This window comes from Arachis hypogaea, chromosome 6 (genome assembly GCF_003086295.3).
Source record: "Arachis hypogaea cultivar Tifrunner chromosome 6, arahy.Tifrunner.gnm2.J5K5, whole genome shotgun sequence".
Taxonomy (NCBI): Eukaryota; Viridiplantae; Streptophyta; class Magnoliopsida; order Fabales; family Fabaceae; genus Arachis; species Arachis hypogaea.
This window is the reverse complement of record NC_092041.1, coordinates 10,191,333-10,209,413: the sequence shown is the minus strand read 5'-3', so window position 1 is coordinate 10,209,413 and position 18,081 is coordinate 10,191,333. Positions and strand designations below refer to the sequence as shown.

At 32.9% G+C, this 18,081-nt stretch overlaps 2 protein-coding genes, 2 long non-coding RNA genes and 2 other non-coding genes across 7 annotated transcripts; 3 read left to right on the top strand and 3 right to left on the bottom strand.

The window, feature by feature from the left end:
- The first annotated feature begins 1,032 nt into the window (after positions 1 to 1,032).
- Positions 1,033 to 3,158, top strand: LOC112695930 (uncharacterized). 2 transcript variants are annotated; one of them, XR_003150629.3, is made up of 3 exons: positions 1,033 to 1,368; positions 1,542 to 1,750; positions 2,976 to 3,158. It is a non-coding gene; the product is annotated as an uncharacterized lncRNA (long non-coding RNA). The 2 variants fall into 2 exon arrangements; XR_003150628.3 differs by having other exon boundaries at positions 2,943 to 3,158.
- LOC112700652 (small nucleolar RNA U3) lies at positions 1,532 to 1,755 on the bottom strand. The gene has a single exon (XR_003153556.1). It is a non-coding gene; the product is annotated as a small nucleolar RNA U3 (small nucleolar RNA).
- Positions 2,086 to 2,280, top strand: LOC112699563 (U2 spliceosomal RNA). Its single transcript, XR_003152511.1, has one exon. It is a non-coding gene; the product is annotated as a U2 spliceosomal RNA (small nuclear RNA).
- A 509-nt stretch (positions 3,159 to 3,667) lies between the features above and the next one.
- LOC140173568 (uncharacterized) lies at positions 3,668 to 7,670 on the top strand. Its single transcript, XR_011862872.1, has 3 exons — positions 3,668 to 3,850; positions 3,995 to 4,051; positions 7,533 to 7,670. It is a non-coding gene; the product is annotated as an uncharacterized lncRNA (long non-coding RNA).
- LOC112695929 (uncharacterized) lies at positions 4,142 to 8,346 on the bottom strand. The gene is made up of 8 exons (XM_025748468.3): positions 7,460 to 8,346; positions 6,857 to 7,312; positions 6,620 to 6,752; positions 6,155 to 6,370; positions 5,841 to 5,996; positions 5,070 to 5,690; positions 4,732 to 4,848; positions 4,142 to 4,624 (listed from the first exon to the last, which is right to left on the bottom strand). Exons 1-8 carry the CDS (start codon positions 8,059 to 8,061, stop codon positions 4,286 to 4,288), a joined length of 2,640 nt encoding a protein of 879 aa, XP_025604253.1. The 5' UTR covers positions 8,062 to 8,346; the 3' UTR covers positions 4,142 to 4,285.
- A 5,847-nt stretch (positions 8,347 to 14,193) lies between these two features.
- Positions 14,194 to 17,549, bottom strand: LOC112695928 (pentatricopeptide repeat-containing protein At1g80270, mitochondrial). Its single transcript, XM_025748467.3, has 3 exons — positions 17,305 to 17,549; positions 16,265 to 16,802; positions 14,194 to 15,596 (listed from the first exon to the last, which is right to left on the bottom strand). Exons 1-3 carry the CDS (start codon positions 17,337 to 17,339, stop codon positions 14,352 to 14,354), a joined length of 1,818 nt encoding a protein of 605 aa, XP_025604252.1. The 5' UTR covers positions 17,340 to 17,549; the 3' UTR covers positions 14,194 to 14,351.
- Between the last annotated feature and the right edge of the window lie 532 nt (positions 17,550 to 18,081).

The window sequence follows — 18,081 nt, the reverse complement described above, 5'->3', positions numbered from 1 at the left end:
AAAAATAAAAATATATAAAATTCAATCATTTTAAATTTCATACATATTAATAAAATAAAAAAAAAACTAAGTTCAAATTAAAATTAAAAATAATAAAATTTTAAAGAAATCCAACATAAAATTACAAATAATATGATTATCAACTAGTTTAGTGGTTATTTCAAGTTTTCATAAGAGAAAGATTGAATAGGAACATTACTTTGGTTATTTCAAATTTTTATAAGAGGAATATTGTGAGTTCAAACTTACTTTTTTTACTACATACATAATTTATATTATATGAACTCATACCCTACCAGTAGCATACCCAAAGGATTAGTTTGGGTTAGATACGAGGTTAGGTAGACAACCTTACCCAACGGATTAGTTTGGGTTAGATACGCGCGGATAAAACATATATTGCCAGCCTTATAAATAGTAAACTATTAAAATAATACTTGAAAGTTTATATTGTTAACAAAAATAATTTTAAAAGATACTAATGATAAATAATTTTTTAAAATATTTTAAAAATAACAAAAATAATCAAATATTAAATATATATTCTCAAAAATAAACTAATTGTTTGCTAAATATAAAAATTGCTTATTACTTATAAAATAATTATTTTTTTAATTATTTTTACTCTAAAGAATGCAAAGAAGCATGTTCATCTGATGGCAAAAGAAGTCCATCCAACATGAAAGTTAAGTCTATTTTGATTGGTATGTATGTATATATCAATTATTCTTTTGAATTGAATTTTGAACAATGTTGCATATTTAAAAGAAATTAAGTTGTAGAAATATCACATTTTCATATAAGATGACAGATAAATGTGTCATATATTAAAAGGACAGTCCAATGTACAAGCATTTCTTGTTATACAGATTTGATATTTATGAACTTAATTACAAAAATAATTTGATTATATAGTATTTTTTATTATTTATCTTATTAGCAATGGTAATGACATAAATAATAAAAAATGTAAGTATTTTTTAAAAATAAATAAATAATTTATTTAAAAAAGGCTTAAAATGAGAAAAATTCGAATCCAGTGGCAATTCCATTAAGAGGATGGAAATTCCATTCTTACCCATTGAGCGTGGCAAGTCCCCCTGACCTCGATGAGTAGTGCAGTGTTGTGACTTATGAGTTATGATGCTTTTGATGAGAAACCAAAGCATTTGTGTGTCCAAAATCAAAAGCAAAACAAAAAACAAACACTTTGAACTGCTTCTTTGTTTCGACTTGCCAGTTGCCACCGCAATCTGCTTCATTTGTACTACCGTTCCGACAAGAGGACTCATCACCAACGAAGCTTCCATGGTGGACCCCATGCAAGTTCAACACCATTCCAATGGTTTTCTATTTTTCCGATGCCAGGTAAATCAAAATGTGCAATCCCTTATCTGAAAATTTAGCCCCTTTTCTTTCTCTAAAATAAACGTCTATTTGTTTTTTTTTCTTTTTCGAAATTATAAAAAAAAATTCTCGAGTGAAGAAATCATTTTGCAAATTTGTTGTAATGAGAAAAAATATTTTGTGTGGTCTGTCAGACAACCGTGTGACCACCCCACCGCAGTTGATACGGTAAGAACGATCCTCCACTGCCACAGATGGAAACCTCCAAGGAGGACTCGATCTGGACCATTAATCACGCTCTGATCACACGGTCATGATTCATCAACCAGACTGCGGTTCCTGTCTCCTTAGAACTCAAGGATACAGTTGTACGAGCCTATAGAACAGATCCTGTTCAAGTAAGGTCGTATCCTTTCTTTCACTCGTTGATTATATGAACGGTCGTGTCTTGCTAAGAACAAGCGATGTAGGACTAACTTTGCTTCCCTTGTGGACCTCATCGGTTACTCTCTCTCTTTCTGGAATTGTATTTATTGATTTAAGATCCCCCAATATATATGTCAATAATGAAATGATGGAGATAGTAATGTTTTATAAAATGATGTTGTATTTTTGGTGCATTATCAGGTAAATAGCATGAGAAAGATTGTACACCAGTTAAAATTGGTGTAGAAAACTTAACTGGTGGTCCTAAACCTTTCTCGTCATTTCTCATATCATATTATTAATAACCTTAATTCCGCATTGTTGCAGCCTATAAGAACTGCATAATCATTATTTGTCTCCTGTTCTTATCAGTTTAATATCTGATACATGGGCTAATAGTCCATTTGAATTAAATCAATTTTTATAGGGAGAGACCAGAGAGTCCATAGTGGTAGTTCTCATGTGTCACCTTTGTCTTGCACTATAGCATAGTTTGGTACATTCATCCCACCCAAATCAGTTCAAATTATTCTTCGATGTTAGATTAGGATTTAAGAATTCAAAAAATGGTGTTGATGGATTATAGGGTTCTGTTGTGACAGAATACAAAGTGTGACCCATTGATGCTTTGTTATCATTCACATTAGGTTCTTTAGTAGAAGATCAATCTTCAATCTTATGTATGAACAATTCTGTTATGAAATTCTACCTAAAATTAAAGCTTACAATGGTGAAATATATATATCTGAAATATCAAAACAAATTAATTGAATGCCCTAAAGTAAATTGTAATAGTTTTTACTGAAAGCGAGTGAAATCTGGGCTATTAATCACACTCTGATAACACGGTCGTGGTTCATCGACCATGTCTTTGGTTCCTTAAAACTCAAGGATAAGCGGTACGAGTATATAGAACTGATCTTTTTTTTCCAAGTATACAATTTTGTGTTCATGTATATATACACTTATTTAGCTGCATTCATTAAGAATGATATGTAAAATGTTTGTAACCATTCTGGATTTTCTAATAAAGTTGCAAGATGTTTCTTACATAGCAACATTTATCTCTAATCATAGACTCAGTGGCTTACTTGAAAAGAACTGTAATATATACTTAATTTTTTATATATAATCCCTTATTTTGATCTTATTAATTCCCTTCATAACAGGATTATGATCATTATGCTTTTTCATGTGGGCAGCCATGATGAATTAAGATGTGAACCCCATACACTCAACTTGCACAAGTGGAAGGAGATCATAACTGAGTCCCTGAGATACCAGTGAATTTATTAATGAATGTATATAGTTATACAAGATAGGTCTTCACATTTTCTTTATAGTTTTTTTCATATGAAATAAACCAATGATTCTCATGTCGTGTATACTTTTGTGCTTCTGAAGCCTTATATATATATATATATATATATATATATTCTTGTTTCCAAATCTCAGGCAGCAAGCATATTATAACCCTCAAGCATTTGTGGAAATGCTTCCAAATTATACAACTTTTGATGTATATTAGCATACATACAGATAAAAAATTTTCTATGCAAAAAAATTTTATATTCATGACTTCACCCTAAATTTATTCTAAATTCCTCTAAACATCCTAATTCTTTAAAATCCATTAAATACTTTCACCATACTAGACTCGTATGAATTTATAAAATTTTCAAGTACTAAGTACATTTATGATAAAAAAAAAATTTAGTGGACTGATAGATTCTTATATTCTTGAGGTTAAATAAAAAATGCAACAAGTGTTTGTGCACTTAATCAAATGTGGGAACCACATGAAGAATATGCTTCATTGTGGGAATTAAACCGCCAAGGATAAAGTTTCTTGGCACCAAAGACAGAATATACCATTAAAGTATTCCAGTTTCATAGGCACAAACAAATCTTATTCAACACAAATAAAACAGATACAAAAAATTTTCTTGTCATCAGCAGAGAGAGAACTGCATTAACATTTCAACCAACATTACTGATGATGAATCATGATTTAACAAGGAGCTTATAGATGAAAACTCTTTTGCTGCTTCAACCTCACATGCATGGAACAGTTTGTGTAAGTTCCACCCTTTGTTTTTGTTTGTTCTAAAGTGCTCTTATTGGAATTAGGGGCAGGCAATGGAATAGGAGGTACCATTTGAGTTAAAGATCATTGGATAAGTTTTACCTTTCTGACTGAGTTTATCTTGGTGTGTTGAAGCATGTTCATCTGATGGCAAAAGATGTCCATCCAACATAATCAAGGCTATTTTGATTGGTATGTATGTATATATTGAATATTCTTTTGAATTCAGTTTTGAATAATGTTGCATATATAAAAGAAATTAAGTTGTAAAAATATAACATCTTGACAGATAAATGTGTCATATATTAAGAAGGCAGTCCAATGTACAACCATGATACAAGATAAATAATTCAATGGCATGAATTAGGAGTTGAGACTTTACATAGGTACTACTTATATACATCCTTCTATGATGAATGAATTATTTCACAAAAGAATGCCTAAACTTTTTAGGTTACTCAAAAAGGTTTCTCCAATGATGGATCCAACCTTAACAAATACAGCAGGGTATCCTATTGGAGCATCTATCCATTCTTCAATTCCTTGTTTTGAAAACACTTTTCCTGTCCATACATGTAGCCAACTAGTACTCTCTCCCAATGGAAAATAGGCTTTCACTTTGTTCTTCCCTTTGTCAAGAACAGGAACCACTAGAAACTCAGAACCAACCAAGAATTGCTGATAACTTAAGTGATGAACATGTTCATCATTCGGGTAATGTAGAAATAGGTGGCGGCATACAGGAAGTCCTTTTTGTGAAGCTTCCTGTTTACAGAAAGAACATTGAGTAAGGGTCATTTTTAATTGCCTGCTGCTGAGAATGCTCAATGTATATAACTAAATTAGTGTGTAAAGAGAGGTTTTGGCATCACCTTCACTAGTTGAATTCGGTAAAATTTCCATGCAGCATATACTTTCGCGAAGCGCGCAAAGTGTGAAAAAGTATGTTGGTTTGAATAGAACTGGCTGTTGCATGATGGTTTGTTTCCCTGCATCATTAAATTGATGTTTGATACAAAAAAATCTTTTAAAAGACTAACTCAAGATTGCAGAAAACTTTAAAGGACTAATCCAATGTTTACTCAATTTTTTATATTTACTTTTGAAAATAAGCATTTGAAGTTTTGCTATGTAGCTAAAATACTAACTAAGGAATCAAAAAGAGGAAAGTTTTCATCAAATGTATTGGAAACTCGAAATTTTTACTTACTTCGTGGGTGCGGAAGACAGTGGTGAAAGAATTTAGCTCCATCCACCTTAAAAGTAATTCTTGAGTTCTTCTGTACTTAACAATAGGCAAGTTCACAGTACAATATCCTCCAATGTCACTATGATTAAAAGCATATCCAGAAATTCCACTGCTTAATAGTCCAACAACTGAACTCTTTATTCCATCATTTGTCTGCCAACTAACCATTTGATCTCCTTCCCAAAACAGCATCCCCCACTTTGGGCTATCTCTAAAACCAGCCCTCATGAAGAAAACTAACTCTTGCTCTTCTTGTTCTTCAACAACTTCTTTGTTGATTTTGGCCCACAGTTCTGGGTACCTGTTATGAGCCGAAATAGGATCTTCACCTGAATATAGAACAGCATCAACAGGAAGGCCTTCACCAAAGTCAGCCATCCATCCTCTTACTCCATCATCCACCATTTCTCTTAGGACTTTCTTGAACCAGGTCCCAGTTTTTGGGTGTGTTAGGTCGAGCATTCCCACGTCGAAGGCCGTGTTTGGAACCATGTATGCATTTCCATTATTGTCTTTCACCAAGATGTCCAACTCTTTTGCCTCCTCAAACAGGTTTCTTTTTTTGTTTCTCTTCTCATCAACCTTTAACATAAGATCAGTAAAAAAGAAAATAGATATGAGTAACATTATCTCTAGCCAAACATGCATACATAAGTACAATAATTTTAACTGATAAATCTAAGTTTAGAGAAAAACAAGTTTATAGATGAAATGATTAAAGGGAAGCATTACCGGAGCTAGACAAGGATTGCAATATGTCATAACTTTGATATTCTGATCACCAAGATCTTTGATAAGTTCCTTCCATCCACAATACCTTTGTGCATCCACTTCCCAATTCCACCAAAGTTGTGAACCAATCAATGTTTCTCTCTGCCCTACCCAATCCTGTGCAGTTTCCACAACGATCAAACAATGAAACTCCAAATTAGCAGAGAGTTATGCTTAGTTATGCTGGTTCAAGATAGAGACCACTTGAATTCTTGCAAATGAATGAATGAATGAACTTCATATCAGGATTGCTTAGTGTAGATGTGAGGCATTACCTGCAACCAAAATGCTGAGACAGGAACATCATAATCCCTTAGTTCATCCCAAATTCGGCGTACGGCTTCTGTGCCGCCCTGCATTCCTACTATAGCACTTGATATTATCCATTCTGGAATCTCAGGTAGCCTTCCAATGGTTTCGGTGAAATGCTCAATTAGTTCACAAGGTGAGTTCCCATGCAATATCCTCCCTTCAACTGAATTTCCATGGATCTGCATAATCCATTGTACAAAAAATTGTAAATGCAAGCTATATAGTATATATATTGATTGTAGCAGCAGATAAGTATATTCCAATTTGTCAAGTGTTTGATGCATTTTGTCATTACATTATACAAAGTTCTAGCTCATTTTTGTCACTATTAATTAAACTGATCATTTGTTGATTCTACCAGGAACCGTAATTCCATCCCACTATCTTACATTCTCCAATTTACCAAATTGACCACACAATTTCAATACCTGTATCTGTACTCTGTCAGATCTTGTAAGATCAAAGATAGTATAGTCATATCCTTCAAGGTATAGAGATCTCATTTTTGATGTCATGTAGAATGGAGAAGGAGCATAAGTTGTACTCCAATCACCTCCTGCCCTGCCAACATTGAAATCTCATCTATTTCAAAAAACATGTATAAGTGTATCTTAATGATTCATACTACTTTGAATTCGGTGTATGAAGATGGTGCTTTAAACTACCTGTAACTGACCAAGTTGGCTGCCATGGTGATTGGTTGATCTCCTCTACCAATACCTTGTTCTTGAACCAAGATTGGGACCTTTTTTCCCTTGAAATCCATGTGAGAGAATTGCTCCCCAAAGCCATAAAACCTCTCATTCTCCTCACTCGCATATGTCAACCAAACCCTATTGAATTCTTCTGCTTTTGGGATCTCAAAACTCCCCATTTCTTCTTCCTCCACTGAGGAAACTAGTACAAAACCTCTTGGCTTTGTAAGGTACCAACACCAACCAAGCCTCTTCTTTCTATTGTTCATTCTCTTCTTGAATCCTCGGTAGATTCTAGAAGAAGTTGTTGTAGTTGTGGGAACCTGCTTCTTGGTTCCTGAAATGAAGCTTGGTTTCTCAATCTTCACTTGAAAACCAACCTGATGATTGGTTTTCTGACTGAACAGAATCCAATACCTTGCATACCTATGTCACAAAAATACAAATACAAGTATTCAATACAATATGTAAGTATGAAAATTCTATTATAGAATTAGTCTTAAAACTCAAAATGTTCAAAGTAGCATCATTTGATGCAGAAATGTGAGTGAAAAATTATAGTTAGTTGCATACACAGAAGGCCTTTTTGCTTCAAACTGAATACTTGCACTGATGCCATGTTTCTGAAACCTTTTTGTCTTCTTAGTCTTGTTGAATAGCCTTCCAGTGATCAACAAAATCGGAAGCTTTTTCGCCTTTTCTTCTGCATCATCATCACATGGAGAATAATCTGCAGAAACTTTTTCATGGTCTTCCAAATTGTGATCAAACTGGCAATTATCATTGATCACCTTTATACCATCAATGATTTGGTGGTTGCAAACCAAATGAACGTCTCTATCTTTGACAAGGAATGATCCTCTACTCTCCTCAACCTCAGTGTCAGCCATTGCAGCCGAGAGAAAAGCTTGTCCTGGGATAGAACTCCATATAGGCCTCGTTGGTTCGGAAAGGTGTGAAATTGAAAGGTGCACACCATTGTTTGGGAAGCAAGAAAGCTTGAAATCATTGCCAATTGGGAAGAACAAGTTGTGGTCTGAAGTAGGCACTGTCTTGGCGTTGATGAAGAGAGAGCCTTTGACATAAGGAATGGTGGTTGAAGCAGAAGCAGAAGAAGAAGGGAAAGGGTTATTGAAATGCTTCTTGTGCTTCTTTGTTATCTTAAGGATTGCCATCTAAATATAATAAATAAAACACAGCAAAAAAGAAAGAATGCAAAAGAGAATGATTTCTTCTTTATTTTTCTTTCCAAAGTGTGAAATGGATTCTGATAGTTTTAAATGGATTCTTGAATATGTTATATGGTTTAGAAGATGGAAAAGTCTTTTCTAAATGGCGTGTGTTTTGTATAAAACGGTCATGGGCATAAAGCTTTATGACTTTGGTTGTCTTTTATTAGGTACAGACAGAACACATCAAGCAACCAAAGTTGATTTGGTATCACCTTGGACTCTGTCACTATCTTTTTCCCTCTCATATCTTTCTATTTATGTCTTAAATTTAATATTTAATGACTTAGTTAAGTGTGATTCTCTTTTTTAACATTAGTTTAGAGAATGAGATTCCAATTGAATATACCATTTAGACACGTACATTAAAATCAATTATTAATATAAAATATAAATTAAAATAAAATAATACGTAAAAAATAAGTTAAATAATATATATATTTATATAAAATGATGTAGTGATTAATTTTAGTGTACATATAATATTTTTGTTGAACCATATAATACCTTTTAAATTCATTTTTAAGAGTGATTTTCGGAATTTTTTAGATACCAATGATATTAAGTTGACATGCATAAAAAAATAATGTTATAATTTTGATATATGCACGCTTCTGTGTATGTCTTTATTTCGCTTTCTATTAATCAATTTGAATATAAAAATAAAGAATATTAGGGATGTAATCGGCTCGGTTCGGTTCGGTTTTGGACCAAAAACCAACCGAACCGACCTGATCGGTTCTTCAAAGAGACCAACCGTTCGGTTGGCTGCAGTTTGAGCAACCGAACCGAACCGAACCGAACCAACAGCAGTTTGGTTCGGTCGATTTTTTCGGTTTTTTTACACCTACTTATCTGAATTTAAAATACCATAAAATAAAATTTAAAACCTTCAATAAACTAGAAAAACAAGAATTTATCACATCCAAATCCAATACAAATTCAACTTAATTAAACATAAAACAAAGACAATTAAAAATGTCTAGCAAAACAACAAGGTTAAAGGGTAAATGTGTAAAAACAAGGTTTCTTAACCAATATTTCGGTTCGGTTCGGTTCGGCTCGGTTTTTACTGAGCCAACCGAAAACCGAACCGAACCGATCGGTTTAATTCGAAAAAAAACCAAAAAAATCGATTTTTTCGGTTTTCCTTTCGGTTGTTGTAAATTTCGGTTCGATTTTGCAGTAAAATTCGGTCCGGTTCGGTAACTTACACCCCTAAAGAATATACAAAAAAAATACTAAAAAATATTTCATATAACATTAATTTTTTCAATTTTGTTATATTCAATATGTAATAAATTGCCTTTTTAATATTATTTTTTAACATAAAATTACAAATTTATGTTATTAATTTATTAATTTATTAGTATTACATTTTATGCCACTTATATTTTTAAAGTCAATTTTATACTGTCTTTTATTTGGTGTCTAACTTTTATCTAAATTATATTTTATAATAACTTTAAAATATTTAAAATTTTTAATTTTAATATTTCTAAATTTAAAATTAATTATTTTAACTATTTTAACAATTAGGCGATATCTTTTTAGCATTATAGCAAACACTTATCTTTAAATAGCATAGGACTAGAACTGAGCAAAGAATTAAAAAGCACAAGGGAAATATTGTTAGTTAATTATGAATCTTCCCATCATAGTGGAACTATTCTTATTTCTTAATTAGTATGAATGTTCCCTGATTATTGGAGCACGTTCCACATGTTGCACCTGGACAAGATACGAGGTTCCATTCGTTTCAGAGAACATTAAGAAACAAATTGTGCAAGGCTCAGCAATGATGTTAGAAGCACGTGACCATCCATGTCCAAGTTCATCTCTTTTTAACTGTTTTCTGATTTGATTTCTGACGGCTTTGTTTGGGACGTAGTTCCTTTGGTAGCTCAAGCTGCATCTGGTCTTTCTTATGAAGAAGATTCAGATTGCCATTAACTTCAACAAATATTGCACTCAACGTCTCAAGCAAATCTCTTTTACTCAAATCCCAAGAAAAAAAAAATTCCTTTTTGAAAGTGAGAAAGGTGTCTATCTTTATTCTATAATCATGTTTAATATATCTTCTAATTTTTTTAAGAAAACAATAGGTATCGTTTTCAGAAAAATTGCCTCTTTTTAAAAGGAGTAAGCTATATGTACAAATATTTTTGTAATTAATTCTAATTAAATTAATATATAATCTAGTAGAAAAAAAAAGTTTGTGTATGTCATTATTTTATTTTTTTTGTAATTTTTGCAGCACACAAATTTTTAAAATTTAACACAAAAAGTTTTATACATAACACCAATTTATTGATATAGCACACAAATTTTTTTTGCACATAACACACAAATTTTTACATATAACACACAAATTGTTTGCTACGAATATATTTTATTTGCTGCAAATATATTTTGTTAGTTGAATGAGTCGTATGTAATTTTTCAAAAATTTATGTGTTGCACATCAAAATTCTTGTACTATCACTAAAATTTATGTGTTATGCATATTTTATTGGTACAATATATAAATGTTTGTATATAGCACATAAATTTTTGCTACGAATGTATTTTGTTATTTGGGTGTTATACGTATTTCATTGGTTAGGAGAAGATGACAACGACGAGTACGTTTTTTTTAGTGTGATTAAGTGAGATGAGTGATTTGCTTCGCCTGTTGTATGAAGAAGATTGAAGGATCCAACCTATGGTGATTCTGTGTGGTGGTTTCTTCAACTTCAAATCTACGTTGTCAAAGACAAGTTCCTTGAAGGTCTAATAAAAAATCCCTTCCAATGACCTAAGTTGTTAAGAATATGTTTTTTAGAGGTCTATTAGAAAAAAAATTATTTCTTTTTAGTCAATTCTATCCTTTTACATTAAAGTTTGTGTCTTTTAATTCTATTTTTGTAATTAATCTTCATCTTTTTGTTTCTGCTGCTGTTTATTTCCTTATCATCCATGATGATGATAATAAAAGAAAATGAGAAAAAAATAAATTAATTAAACAACAGCATCAAAAAGAAGAAGATGCTCATTTGTGTGTAAAAGAGAAGAAGAGCAAAGACTTGGTTAAAAACTTAATTCAAAATATGATTGAAGGCCTCATATTTCTCTTTTAAAAAATCTCTTTTTAAAGTGAGAAATATACTTACGGATTCGGATAATGTTGTTAAAGTTACCAATTAAAAATATTTTTATATGAAAAAAATACAAAATTTAAATATATTTATGGTGTATTAATTAAAATAAAAAAATTTAAAATTTTTATTAGTAATAATTTTAGGACACATTAATATTTTGTTTACATAGATAATGAAAAATAAAAAGAAAAAAAATGAGGAAAAAAAAAGAAAAAAGGGGAGTTTTAATAAATCCTACAACTTAAAATAAAAATAATAATTATTTTGAAAAAGAAAAAATATGTGAAGAAATTTTTTTTTCCTTGTTGGTAAACAGTCAATTAAAAACTGGTGGATACTACAATGAAAATTTTATAATTGTCTTTATTTAAAAATATTTTTTTTGACCCTTGATGATGGATTGTATGGTTAAACTTTAATATTTATAAAAGTGTTGTCTTTGTTTAAAATGTAGTTAAATAAATAAGTTATACTTTTAAATAAAGCATATTCATAAAAAGATGTTTTTATCATCTTCATTTGAGTAGTTGCCTAAAAAAATACGAGAGAAGTTCTCTTTATAAAAAGAGAAAGTATAGGGAGCCAATGGCCTAAGCGTACAATGTGTACAATGGAGGTTTAGGAAGTATTAGAGATATGATAATTAGTGTTACATTGTCAGGTTACGTTTTTGGGATGAATGGGTTCATGACATGGTCTTAAAATTCTAGATCCGAAAGGTCAAGGGTTCCATCCTTGGTAAACTCCAAAATCAACTTAAGTTTTTAGGATGAGTGATTTTATGACATGAGATGTTTATTATTCCTGGTATCCGGATGGTTATTCTAGATAGTATGAGTGATGTTCATTTTATTCATGAACCAAAAATTTAACCCATTGTACACATTGTACGCTTAGACCATTGGCTCCCTAGCACCCCCACTCAAGTTGAATGACGCGACTAATCATAGATAATAAGAAACGTTCCCATTGGGAATGTGCACAACTTTACAACTCACATGTTAATGACTGCGCCAAACTTGCAAGAAACAATCATTTTCATCGAGAAGATACCTACACAAAAATCAAAAGATATTGTGCAACTCATATATCATTAGATTCATTACATCACGAGTTATTTAAGGAGAAAACAAAGAGGTTTGTTAACAAGATTCGTATTGCCAAAATTATAGATCATTTGCATCAAAACTGGTTATATAGTAGTTAAGATTAGGAACGATGATCCAGAGCATAACATGATGAACTTGAATTGAATAATAAATCATGAAATCAAATAAAGACTTATGTACATCTGCAATCTGAACAAGACTACAAGCTCAATGATGACTTTAATGTATTGATGTAGTTTATTTATTATTACTTGTTAGCAAATGGGTCAATAATATGAAATTAAGTTCCTAACCCTTTAATATAGCACAACAGCATCTAACATTTTTTGTAATTAGCTACCATTTCATCCAAAAATCCACATATAATAAAAGTGCATATAAAAAATTTTTTGTTACATGGATCCCAACTCCCAACATTTATTTAAATTGACTAATGAGTTAACCATTAAATCAATCCAAGTTAGCTATGTTCTCTCTACTTTTACACACTATAAAACATAAATGGGCCGCTTTGTGGGATTTAGTCCACTCATTAAAAGTTTTTGAATCTGTTTTTGTAAAGAAACGTATTGGTATATACTATATACGGTAAAGTTATTAAAGTGGGTACGAAGTTATATTTTGCATTATTTAATATTTAATATTGAGGTCAATTTTCAATTTTGTATAAGAATTATCATTTTCTATTTTTTTTATAATACATTTAATATTCTCTAAATTATATTTGACAAATTTTAATATGCCTATGTTTATTAGTTTAGCTACGGTGACAGTTAATAGAGAAATGGCAAGTGACAAATGCGATTATAGAATAATTCGTTTTAGTATGTTCTGAGAATAGTGTTTACGAGATGTAATAGTGGGGGTAAATTCTTTGGAGTTACCACATGGTTAAAGAAGTAATTTCACACATTTAATACTTGGCAAGATTTACCGTATAGACATAATAAAAATATTCACATGTGTAGATGCAGATGTGTTATGGGCTTATGGCTGTGTGAATGATATTTTGGTATGATTCTGTGTCTTAATTGTTGCAATGTTGTGGAATCAGGTTTTTTTTTTGGTAAGTGCTGTGGAATCAGTTTTATCAGCCACATTGTGAAGGCAAAGATTTGTCCCTGCAATAATTACGAATTAGGTATAAGATTAAAAAGATAATGACATTTTTTTTTTTTGAAATGAATGACATCGTTATTTTTTAGTGTATGTTGTTGGGCCAAATTTGTGAACATGACATGAATTTTTTGTCCGCAATATATTGAGTCAACTATTTGATTGGCGTAACATATGATACCTCATTACAAAAGATGACTTCGCCAAACTTGCAAGAAACAATCCTTTTGATTGAGAAGATACCTAAACCCAAATCAAAAGATATTGTGGAACGGATGAAGTTAATTTTAGGTAATCATCTAATGAGCATAACTCATATATCATTACATCTTATGTTACTTAAGGAAGAAATCGAAAATTTATGAGATAATTGTTTAAGAAATTTGACCAATAAGCTGCACCCTTACTGAATCAACAAGATTCGTATTGCCAAGACAACATCATTTGTATCAAAACTGGTTATATAGTAGTTAAGATTAGGAATAATGATCCAGAGCATAACATGATGAACTTGAATAATAAATCATGAAATCAAATAAAGACTTATGTACATCTGTAATCTGAACAAGACTACAAGCTCAATGATGACTTTTATGTATTGATGTAGTTTATTTATTATTACTTGTTAGCAAATGGGTCAATAATATGAAATTAAGTTCCCAACCCTTTAATCTAGCACAACAGCATCTAACATCTTTTGTAATTAGCTACCATTTCATCCAAAAATCCACATATAATAAAATTATGCAGCTGACAGATTTTGTTCTTAGTGATAAAGGATTTTTCAAACATAAAAAATTTTAAATCTAAAGATGCTCGATCAACAACTAAACTAATAGTGCAACCCTTACAGAAATATCTGTTGATTTCCTCAATCAAGCAAATCAGAAGCTGGATTCTTCCTAAAACCATCAACTTGAGCCAACAGATTTGCAAAATCCCTGTTGGGTAATACGTTATCAGCCTTCATGCTGTCCCTAATCCGATAGGCCGGAAGCTTGGCATTTATATAGGCCTGTAGGAGAATTTGGTATTGCCTCAGACGAATCGTGTAGCCAGCTTGTTTCATTTTGTGCAAAATCTTTTCTGAATTATGGACGTCGCCCCTCTTAGCATACTGCTCCATAATAGCAATATAAGAAATGATTAATGGTTTCAACTGGTTTTGCATGATAGCCTTTTGCAGAATAGTGTCTGCCTTCTCCACTTCCCCTGCTTGGATGTGAAGTTTCACTAGGTCGTCCAATGTCAATGGGCCTATTTGACACCCGCTCTCTGCCATTCGCTTAATGAGATCTTTGCCCTTTGCTAGCATCTTATTATTTGCATAAACCTTCAGCATGACTGAGTAGTTCTTGGAAGAAAGCTTCCACCTCTTTGATATCATTTCGAAAACAGCCTCTGCTTCATCAATTTTCTTCAACTTTCCAAAAGCTTCAATCGCAGCAAGACAATCTTCAATTCGAGGGGAAGCCTGACAGACCTCCCAAATTCTTCCCACTTCATCAGCCTTACCCAGATTTGCGTATAGAGGAAGCAAATATCGACCAAGCCAAGAATTCTCTTTCAAATTTTCACCTTCCATTTCCTTCAACATATCTTCGGCTTTTTTTTCAAGCCCAGCAGTTTTGTAGTGTCCAACCAAAACTGCTTTTGTTCGGATGTCTGGTTCAATCCCTTGAGCCTTCATTTTCTCAACAATTAGATCCATGCCATCAATATCTTTGGACTGGCCTTTTGCGTCTATTAATATTTTATAAGTAAAAGGAGAAGGTTTGACATTCTCATTTTCCATCATCAACAATACATCGGCTATTTTCTTCTTGTCATGCCTCTTATACAGAAGAAGCAACTGATTCCAAACATATGATGTAAGAGGGAATTTCAAATCCTTCATTTTGTTGAAAGTTTCCTCTGCTTTCTTCAAATTGTTCTGAGCAACACAACTTGCTAAAAGGGTTTGATATACTGTCTCTCCTTTAAAAGATTCTGGAATACGCTCAATGTACATCTCTGCTTCATGTAACCCACGCAATTTAGCAATCAAATCAACACGGGTAGCATGATCTTTCTCAGTAACCTCAAGCTGACTTTTTGATACAACCCACTCTGAGAGCTACACAGAACCAACCATAAAAAATAGATAAAAGCACACTGGAAGACATTATTCATGTAAAAATGAAAAATAAAAGAAAAGTATTTACAGCTAGCAACAAATCAGTAAATAAACCTACAAAAAGCCAAAGTTAACATGTGAACATAATTACAACAAATAACTGATGAAAAGATGCCCATAACTTGCAACAGCAGAACAATTTACCTATGGTCAGGTGCATTTACAGCTGATCAACATGATATGATTGTTAGAATTTCGCACAAAGTCACAAATTCGATCCACATCCATGAACCAAATTCTGATCGTTACATAAAAGGGGTATTCATTCCGTGAAACATCGAGGGAGTGAAATAGAAGCATTACGTCAAAGAAAACTAAACACTCACAAGATTCTTCTTTAAAAAAAATCAATAACGGCTAAGGTACAAACAACAAAATTATATACGGAGGAGTTGGAGCATAGCATGGCATGACATTGAATGACTACATTAATTTGCTCAGTTTGAGAGTTTCAAAATGACATTACTTGAAAATAATATTCGAGAAAACATCAAATATCCACCATTATTGACATATAAGGGTAATGAGAAATTAACTTAATTACTAGCACAATACTTTTAATGCTATGTTCTATTTATTGGGAGCAAATAATAGTTTGATCCAATTACCTGAAAAGCTTTAAAATACAGTTTGCGCCTCCGAAGATTAACCATGGCTAGTGAGATATCTTGTCTGCTTAGTTCTTTCCCTTCTTCAACCCACTTATCCATAAGCACTTGAACAGAAGTAGTTGGAGAATTATCAATCAATTTGAAAATTTCTGACTGAGCTCGTCGACGTCCTTTTTTCTCACTTGGTTCAACCTCAGTGTCTGAAAACTCCAACTCCTCGCGTGGCTCCTCACCATCTTTAATATCATTGAATTCGTCTTTACCATATTCAGATTCAGCAGCTGGTGTCTCAAGCTCGGAAAACCCATCCTCCAAATCATCCTGATCTTTCGTGCTACTGGCATCAGCTTGCGAAGAAAGTTCGCGCCTACTCACGGTGAATTTCAGTGAGGCATACCCAGAATGGTAGAACATATTCGGCAACAAAAAATGACCATATGCCATTCTAGATGAGTCCAACGTCCTAGAATCATCTTCCACCCAAGTACCCGAAACTGATTTGATGCAAGAAGCTCTCACATTAAATCCTCGATTCCTAGGAAAAAAATGTTCGCACCATTAAACAATCAGCTCCTAACCCTCACTAGTATTATAGTTATAGAAATAAATGTAAAGCCTAAAATAGACAAATAAAAATTTCATAAAGAAAGTGACGTTCTTTCTATTTCAAATAGACAATGCATAATATATGTATTCTAAGGTGCTACACATGTGAGGCAACCCAATTGATAAGAACAACGTACTAATCAATAAAATTTAGCTCGTCTATCTTCATTTCTTAATCTATTGATATTGTGTTTTAGTGTCGCGGATGCATAACATCAAAAAAAGAAAATCCTAATTGATTTAATTTTATTATTTTTTCTCCCTCAAATTTCGTATTTGTTATCCAATTTCTCTATTACAAAATCAATTCAAAAAATTGACAAAAGCGGAGTTGCAATCGAGACTAGGGGACGCGAACGGAGCTATAAGATTGATTTTTTTATAGCAGGGAGAGAAAAGAAGAGAAAGAGGACAATTAGGGTTAGGATTACCTGAGAGGAAGAGAAGCTCGACGAAGAGCCCACATATTTGACGGAGCAAGATCGCTGGAACCGGAAGTACTACAGTGAGAGTGTGAGTGTGAAAGAAGAAAGATGGAAGCTTGGCTTGAACCTTGAACCCTAGTTAAAACCCTTCTCTCTCTAGATTTTTTTTTTGGGCTTGGCTTCTCTCTCTACTTTTATGTACTAAATAAAAATATAAATGGACCAGTTTTTTGGTCCACTCATTGAAAGACTTTTGTATCTGTTTTCCAAATTACTAAAAAAAATGTATATTATACATTAGTATTACATTGAAAAAATATATTTGACTTAATTTATATAAAAAAATTAGTAAATGTTACGGTCCGGTCCAGGCCACGAACGGGTCGGCCCGACCCATCGAGAACCCGACCCGAGCGACCAAGCCCTCATCTCCTGTCACGGTGTCAGGACACGCGTCCTCACCATCCCATCAATACGGTTGAGGAAGCTCCGGGGAAAATGGGCCTGTCCTCCAGGGCCCACCTCTGATACGGTATAAATAGGGAAGGGTCTGCCCTTCCCTCGAGGTACGTCACACTTTTCCACCTAACCATTTCCCCGCCTGCGCACTAGCTGACTAGAGCGTCGGAGTGTCTTTGCAGGTGGCACCCCCTCTCTCCTCCCACAACAAGAGCTCGGCTACCCGGCACTCCCGAACCCAGCACAATCCCGATTGAAGCGTTCTCATCTCCTCCAACGAACCACCCGAAACGTCCGGAAGTCGTCATCACGAACATTGGCGCC

What these genes read in the sequence shown, in the direction of transcription:
- LOC112695929 (XM_025748468.3), bottom strand. Translation starts at nt 8,061, where the DNA reads ATGGCAATCCTTAAGATAACAAAGAAGCACAAGAAGCATTTCAATAAC. An exon ending in GCCAACTTGGTCAGTTACAG is followed by an intron (nt 6,753 to 6,856) that starts GTAGTTTAAAGC and finishes CAATGTTGGCAG; the next exon opens with GGCAGGAGGTGATTGGAGTA. An exon ending in GCAATCCTTGTCTAGCTCCG is followed by an intron (nt 5,691 to 5,840) that starts GTAATGCTTCCC and finishes CTTATGTTAAAG; the next exon opens with GTTGATGAGAAGAGAAACAA.
- LOC112695928 (XM_025748467.3), bottom strand. Translation starts at nt 17,339, where the DNA reads ATGTGGGCTCTTCGTCGAGCTTCTCTTCCTCTCAG. An exon ending in CGAGCTTCTCTTCCTCTCAG is followed by an intron (nt 16,803 to 17,304) that starts GTAATCCTAACC and finishes TTTTTTTCCTAG; the next exon opens with GAATCGAGGATTTAATGTGA. An exon ending in TGTATTTTAAAGCTTTTCAG is followed by an intron (nt 15,597 to 16,264) that starts GTAATTGGATCA and finishes GGTTCTGTGTAG; the next exon opens with CTCTCAGAGTGGGTTGTATC.